Consider the following 7,932-nt stretch of genomic DNA (forward strand, 5'->3'; position numbering starts at 1 on the left):
CGAAGTTGCATCATCATTTTGATCGTCTAAAGAGAAAGCCAGAGCGATTCCTTCCTTGAAATAGTGTACCCCACCTAACCTCGATATGTTAAAGGATTTTAACATCAATGCCACTTCATCCAGACAGGGCCGATGCGAGCACGTCTCTCGATACATTAGCGTCGTGACCAACATAAAAATAGTGATGATAGACTGCTGATGGAAACAGGCAGTGGAGGTGGAGATTCCCAATCCTAATGAGAATATAACCGACCATAAGGCCGGCTTTCTTTATGTGTATACCTACCCGTTCACCTTGGGTCCTGACAATTCTTCTTAATCTTCTCCCCCGGAGATAGACCCGGTCATCTTTGACTTCTGTGACAAGTACCAAGTGATGCTTGGTCAGATCTATCCTTCTTTCTGGATGATAGTATTGATATTCCGCCACTTCACCGAAGGGGTTGGGGGTGATACTTTTACACTCAACCATTTGATCAGGATGTATAGCCCTCGATTTTATCGAGGTTTGATCAGGCTCCATCATCGATCCAAAAAATCATTCTTCTCGATCATTGACGAGGGTAAGGATCGAGGGTGGATGAGCAAATTTGTCTGGGTGAAGACCTCAGATATCATCCCAACCCGGAGGATGCCTTTTCCAGAGAGATGGAACATGCAACATAAGCAACTTTCCCTTAACCATTTTTTACTACTTTTCTTTTGAAATAACGACCTCTCTGCGCTTCATGCAGCCATTGCTTGGTGCCCCGAGGCGGTTACGGATTTGTCGGGATGGATCGAGCGGTTGGATAAGGCGTTCCCAAATCTTGTTCGATCTTGGACCAAATTGGCCAAAGAGCGATTGATGGCCAAGAATCATTGTAGAGTTTCTTTACCGCCTACACCTTGTACTTGTGTTTCTTCCTGCACCACTAGTGATGGCATCTTGTGTTTACTGCGCTTGTGCAGGTCTTTGCAAGAATATGCAGATGAGGCCTCCCCTTGGAGGCGAATTGGAGGCTTCGATACCCAGCAAGGGCAAAAAGAGAAAAGACAAGACTATTGCCGACCTTCCTCCGGCAAAAGAAGCCCAGGCCACTCGGGCATCGAGCCGTTGTTGGGACCTCCGCTTTAACATCAGGAGCAAATCCCAAACCAAGAAAGAGGATGATGATGAATGTCAGCTAGCGCGGAGAACATGGTCGAATGCGAGAGCCTCACAGGTGCATCGATTAGAGGCTGCTAAGTCCAAAATGGCTAAGTCTAGTCGATCTCGTGAACTGGAGACCCTTGAAGAGGGTGTTAATGCGGCCTCAAATCGCACAACTAGGTTCGACGCAGTTTCTGTTGGGGGGACCGCTGCCATCAATCATGGAGATTTTCAGGAGCATGGGTTGCCTTTTGGGGAAATCAGCAATATGGGCGATTTCATCTCATGCTTTCAGGTCTTGTCGGGAGAGCTGGGCGATGCTCAAGATGCGAAAACCACCAAAGGGGGAATTCCTCTCAAGGGGGAGGCTCACCCACCAATATCTTCAATGGTGTTAGAGATAACGTCATTATCGACATTCCTGGTGCTGTCAAGGCGGCAGAGGGGTCCTTGCAGCAGGTGCTATCTATTTCTTGTATATTTCTTTAATTCTCGGGCCTCGTTATTTGTTTTCCTAACTCTTCCACTATGTCGCAATGCAAGGATATGTATGATCACACCCTCTTTCTGCTCTGCGAGGAGCTTTCTTAGCATGATAAACAGTGCAAGAAGCTTACCTCGATGCTTCGAGATTTGGAAGCTCATTCTGCCCGAGGAGAGAAGGAATTAGGAGAGCTCCGAGTTGCCCTGGAGAGAGCGCTGTGGGAAAAGGCTATCCTTGTCGCGCAAGTATTTCGCCCAGCTTGTACCCGACCTTTGCTCCCGTATTCCGACATAAATTAGCCCATCTTTCTTTCATAGGTCGAGCAGAATGGTTCGCTGATTAGACAACTGAACACGAAGATCTCCGAGCTGAGGAAGAGGAATGAAGTAGCAACTGGGGAGTTGGCAACATCCCAAGACCATCTCAAGGATGCCCGTAAGGAGGTTGCTCTTTTGGCTTCGACGAAGTCCAAGGTTGAACAAAACGCCGCCACTTATCTGGAGGATGAATCTATGATGCATAAAATAGTTCATGACATATCAATAGCAGCCGAGCAGAAGCTAACTCGAGCTATTAACCTTGCTAAGGCGGAGGCGAGGAGAGAGACCTTGGAAGAGATCGGAGCTAGAGGTGTCCACCTGTCAGCTGATCTCGAGGAAGACCACAAATTGGAGAGAGAACTGGCGCTTTTAATTGCCCCCGATGAGGGCAAAGTAGTAGTGGTGAGGAGTAGCTCTCAAGTTGTTTTGTATCCTCTTCTTTTCCCTTTGTATGTCGCTCCCGGGGGATGGATTTTGTAAAGATGTCTTTTTTGAATACGCTTTTGGCAATGTAAAAAAATGCTTCCCTCCTTTCAGTTTTTGCAGTCTTTCCTTTTTTGTTGCTTTGCTTTCGCGGATTATCTTTCGACCTTTGACGTTGGCCCTTCAAAATCCGTTCTCGAAGAAACCGAGACCCTCAAACAGGCCATGCCTCGGGGTTAAATTGGTGGTTCCTATCGGACTGATGTTGGTGATATCAGGGTGATTTCTCCAGTACGTTTCCCTGGGAGAGGGTGACGTTAACATGGCCAGAAATAATTAGCCCTTTTGGGTAGGCGGGCAGTTGCTGCTTTGCCCCTATATATTAATTCATCCATCTTTCCAACGGTGATTTTGCTACTTTGATAGACTATCTCTGCCGCAGAGCCTGGCGCTTTGTGCTAGTCCTTTCGCTCCCCTAAAAAATTTTCTGCTCATACCCTCGTGTTCTACTGTAGCAATATTTGCTATGTCGATATCCGACTTTTAGGTGGAGGGGACTTCTTCTTGTGTTCTACATTCGGTTGGCGCCAACGGCTCACCTCCGATGTTAGGTGAGCGAGACTCGGGGTGCCCTACCTCGAGGAGAGTTGTCACGCAGGGGAGACCTCCTAATGTTTCGGGTCATCTGGAGCATGTGTCAAGGATCATTTCATCACTAGGAAAGGAAAACCTCAAAATGATTAGAAAAGATTGCGGATGGGGAGAAGGCGTGGTATTACAGGTACCTTCTCCCGAGGAGAGCATCATGACATATGTTGAGGGGTTTTTGAGCATATACAAGCATGTTTTTGTGCTGGGTTCCCCCGACCGGGTCATGCTTGATTTATGTAGGAGATATTAGGTTACACTGGCACAGGCTCATGCCTTCATTTGGAAAATAGTGCATGCGATGAGATATTTTGCCAATAAGGCCGGGATAGAGTTTACCCTCAGCCATCTCGTGAGGTTATATCAGCCACTACATTACCGGGGCTTGATTTCTCTTCAGCATCGACCCACCCGAGCTCCTGTCGTCGGCAGCAAGGAGGACAAGGATCGGGAATGAATGAATTGGTTCGTTCAGATTTGAACGATCGATGTCATTCCTAGAGAATTTTTTCCATTTACTAAGAAATGGAACTTCACATGTAAGTGTCTCATCTGAACTATCATCGTATTTATATGAGGCAGGCTCCGTAATGATATCTTTCCGTTCCATATTTGTAGCAACTCATTGGTCACCAAACGAGGTCCCCGATTTAGCTGAGTGGTCTCGTAAGCTAGCAGCTTGCTCGATTTATGATAGGCACCGGTGTCGAGATTAGTCCAAAAAGAGATGGGAGGTGAAACATCATGGTAGGTGTCCACTGCTTTGCTTCCTAGAAAGTGGTGCTTTTCTTGCCGGCTTATTTAACTCAACCGTCGTTGGCCTCAGGATCGAGGAGTGATGATAAACTAAAAGATGCTCCGAGGTGCGAAAAGGCTTGCAATGAGGAGACTCCTTCTCAACGGTTAAGGAGAAGTGATTCGGTCGATCGGCCACCTTCTGAAGACAGTACGCCATCGAATGTTGCTCTGGCCTTCGGCGAGGCTCAGCAGCTTGGCCTCATGATTAGTGTTGACTTCTACAAGATTATTCTGGCTTCGTGCCTTTCTCTCTCCCCCCTTTTTATTTAGCTTTCTTTCAAGGCCTTTGACAGTCTTAAATCCGAGCTGCTTTGTAGTGAGGCCCCATTGCGGGAAGCTTTGGATAAGGAGAAATCCCTTAAGCTTCTTTGTGTGGAAAAGGAAAAAGAGCTTCTTTCCCTACGGCGCAAGGTGGACCAGAGCCGGAGCCGTGGGATCCGCCTGGAGAAACAGGTACCATGTATTGCATGCTGCTTTTACTCCCTTTTTACCTCGACATCTTGATGTTTTTATAATTCAGTTGGAGGAGAAGGCGGAGGAGCTGGGACAGCTCTGGGGCAAGGTTGGTCGAGCCAAACGTGAATTCAACAAGCTGCAGGCGCATGTAAGTGCCTATTTTGCAGCTAAATAGAGTGATGTAGCCATGGTTTCTGCTCTTGAGGCATAAATCTAGACTGGTCATGCGAATGATTCTGCTCGGGTGAATATGATCACAAGGCTCTCGTCCGAGCTTTCGAAGGCGAAGACCAAGGCGGTGAATGTTGAAGCCAAGGTTGTGATGAGCAATACCGGGGCGGGACAGAAAGTGGAGGCGTATTCGAAGAGCGCTGCAGTTGCTAATGCTGAACTGAAGAGAACTCTTGATCGTGCAAGCAATAGCAAGGAGTATGCGAGGTGCAGATCTCGGAGGGAAGTTCTCGAAGAGATTCATGCCAGGGGATTTGATATCTCAGGGGATATCGAGCAAGCCAAAAGGGAGGAGTATGATGCCAAGTTCCTTCTGTCTGATGCTGAAGACGGCGATGAGGGGGCCACCGGGCCATAGTCCCCGAGGGGGAACGTTTATTTCCTGCCTTGTTCTTGTGTACATAGCTTTTCATAACATGTTGGAGACGGAGCTTGTATTTCACCACCTATATGTAAAAAAGGGTAAACCTCGCAATGTGTGTCTTCTGTATTTCTGTTTGCCAATATCTCAATCGGGTTGATTCGACCTTTTAATAGGTAGGAATCTACGGACCTGTAATACGGCCCTGAGGTTCGTTAGGTTGGTGACATCGGCTTTTATCTTTTGCCCTTGGGCACATACATTTTAACTACTTTGGGCTCAGTCTCCGAGTTGGGCTTCGACTCAAGCTCAATCGACCCTCAAGTTTTATATCTACATTGGCTGGCGACAATGGATCTTACGCCTTGGGTTGAAGTGACCTTTTATGTATGTGGCCCTAAGGCTTATGAAGCTGGCGGCGATACCTCTTACGCCTTTGCCCTTAGGCATGCATTAGTTAACTATTTTGGATCTGGTCTCTGAATCAGGTTATGACTCGAGCTCATTTTAATCCTCAAGCTTTCAAATTTTAAGTTGGCGACGATGGCTCTTACGCTTTTGGTCGTTATGACCTTTTAGTGTTTGGCCACGAGGCTTGTTTGGCTGGCGACAATGGCTCTTACGCTTTTGCCCTTAGGCATATGTAGGCTTTGTTTTCCTCTCGTTAATGACTTCTTTGAAATAATTTTTCCTGACCCATCGTTGGTTCGGGAAGAACCTCGATTTCAAGTCGTTAGCGGTGATGTTCGAGTACCTCGAAGGCTTAGCTTGTGGGCTGAGTAGCTCGAAGCCTTATGATTTGGAGCTGACATGGCCGAAGCTCATTTGCCTGTTCGATGGTAGCCTCTTTTAACCGGTTCTTTTCGAAGTAGATTCGAAAGAATGGCATTTGATTTTATAGCGACGGTCGGGCGTCCCCGAGTCGCGTTAATTTGGCTAGTGCAGCCGTATTGACCGTAGTCATTTGCTTAGTCTCGAAGGTCATTACTCATGAGCTCGGAATTGCCTCATTGAGGATTTATGAGCATGGAGTTCCGACCCTGAGGCCATGCAGGTATCAAATTGTTGATGCTGGTCTCCGAGTATTTTCGGACGTAATCAATGGAGGGATCCTTTCTGTGAACATGCTGAATTTTCTTTGGAGTATGAGATGCTTTTGGCGAACGATATTCTTTGATTTCTTGGCATAAATACATGTTGTTGTGTTGTCGTAAGCCCGGCTTGTGTGGACACGGTTCGTTCGACTGTTTGGCCCGGTACATCATTTCCTGTTGGAACCTCGTTTGTCATTTCCTGATACGGGGTTGATCGCAAAGGAAACCCTATAAGCTTGTTGAGTCCTTCTTAGGTAGCGCGTGGACGTTGCTTCGTTAAAAACCTTACCGGCAAAAACCCATTTTGGGATAAAAATTCGGTCAAAGGAAAAGAGTGCAACGGACACTTTATGTCACGACCGTAAACTCAGACCCGATCGTGATGACGCCTCTCGTGAAGACAAGGCTAGACGACACTTACCCATTTCAGTTTTAAGCAATTAAACAATAAGAATTAAGTTTAAACGTAATAAATAATCCAACAATAAGTAGTGAACATTACAGTTAACGGAAATAAAACCCAACACAACCCAATTCCGGGGTGCCAATAGTCATGAGCAATCTATAATCCGGAATAAGACAAGAAAGTCTACATATTCTAATACATATCTAAAACGGAGAAAAGTAAGATAAGGGAAGAAGCTCTGGGCTACGAACGCCGGCAGCTACCTAGAGAAACTTCGAGTCCACCAGAGCTGGAAAGATCAACGCTCGGAAGAGGGCCCAGATGCGCCTGAATCTGCACATGGGGTGCAGGGAGTAAAGTGAGTACTCCAACTCAGTAATTAATAATCATAAATAAAGACTGAGAATATAAAAGCACGTAAGGCACATTACAGGCTATAATGAAGCAGTAAAAGCCAGTAAAAAGTGAATAAGTAATTATATGTAAAAATCATTTTAGTTCAGTTTAAACTTCATGAAATTACTTTATGACAATTAAGAAGGTAAATGATAGGCAAATAAGAAAGATAAACAGATAAAGGTTCGTCCCTCGAGCACAATGTCAACAAATTCGCCCCTCGGGCAATATCTCAAAACAATGTCAGCCCCTCAGGCTATATCTCACATCACAATGGGTACCCGCGCTCACTGGGGGGTGTGCAAACTCCTGGAGGCTCCCCTTACGGCCCAAGTTGAATATCAAGCCATCTCATGGCATCATCACTAGGCCCTCGGCCTCATATTAACAAGCCACCTCGCGGCGTACACATCTCAGGCCCTCGACCTCATAATCATAATCAGTGTCTCCTCACAACATAGGCCCTCGGCCTTACTCAGTCAATATCCTCACAAGCCACTTGGGCAATAGTAAAACATGATTCTTAGCCCAAAATATCATTTAAAAGATCATTTATGTGTTGAAATAGAATAAACATGGCTGAGTTATGAAAACAGTGGAATATAGCATGACTGAGTTCAAGTATAAAGTCAAAATAGTGAGGAAATATCAATAAAAATCCCCTAAGGGTTCAAATAGTTGGCACGAGGCCCAAATATGGCGTTTAGCCCAAAACATGATGTTAACAAATAGATTTCAGTCAAATACGCAGAAAAATAGTCATTCGGGATGGACTAAGTCACAATCCCCAACAGTGCATGACCCCACGCTCGTCATCAAGCGTGTGTGTCACCTCAATATAGCACAACAATGTGCAATCCGGGTTTTCATACCCTCAGGATATCATTTACAATCATTATTCACCTCAATCAGGTCCAAACTCTAGTCCGCGATGCCTTTGCCCCTCGAATCGGCCTCCACTCGCGTCGAATCTCTCCAAAATCATAATCACGACGTCAAAATATTCTAAGGGGACGAATCCCAAGAGAAAATAATCAATTTACAACACAAATCCTGAAATTACCAAAACCCGACCCCCGGGCCCACGTCTCGGATTTCGGTAAAAATCACATCAAATTGGGTCGTCACACTTTGAAACCTCAGGGCCCTCGAGCCGGATCGGCATCCTGACTGTCTTGGTTGC

The 7,932-nt window shown here is 46.1% G+C and overlaps 1 protein-coding gene across 1 annotated transcript; it reads left to right on the top strand.

The window, feature by feature from the left end:
- Positions 1-920: 920 nt before the first annotated feature.
- LOC138875568 (uncharacterized) lies at positions 921-4,850 on the top strand. Its single transcript, XM_070154404.1, has 6 exons — positions 921-1,556; positions 1,736-1,861; positions 1,934-2,338; positions 4,076-4,258; positions 4,326-4,409; positions 4,479-4,850. Exons 1-6 carry the CDS (start codon positions 921-923, stop codon positions 4,848-4,850), a joined length of 1,806 nt encoding a protein of 601 aa, XP_070010505.1.
- The last annotated feature ends 3,082 nt before the right edge of the window (positions 4,851-7,932 follow it).

This window comes from Nicotiana sylvestris, chromosome 8 (genome assembly GCF_000393655.2).
Source record: "Nicotiana sylvestris chromosome 8, ASM39365v2, whole genome shotgun sequence".
NCBI classification, from domain to species: Eukaryota; Viridiplantae; Streptophyta; class Magnoliopsida; order Solanales; family Solanaceae; genus Nicotiana; species Nicotiana sylvestris.

What these genes read in the sequence shown, in the direction of transcription:
- LOC138875568 (XM_070154404.1), top strand. Translation starts at nt 921, where the DNA reads ATGGCATCTTGTGTTTACTGCGCTTGTGCAGGTCTTTGCAAGAATATG. An exon ending in AGGCTATCCTTGTCGCGCAA is followed by an intron (nt 1,862 to 1,933) that starts GTATTTCGCCCA and finishes TTTCTTTCATAG; the next exon opens with GTCGAGCAGAATGGTTCGCT. An exon ending in GGATCCGCCTGGAGAAACAG is followed by an intron (nt 4,259 to 4,325) that starts GTACCATGTATT and finishes TTTATAATTCAG; the next exon opens with TTGGAGGAGAAGGCGGAGGA.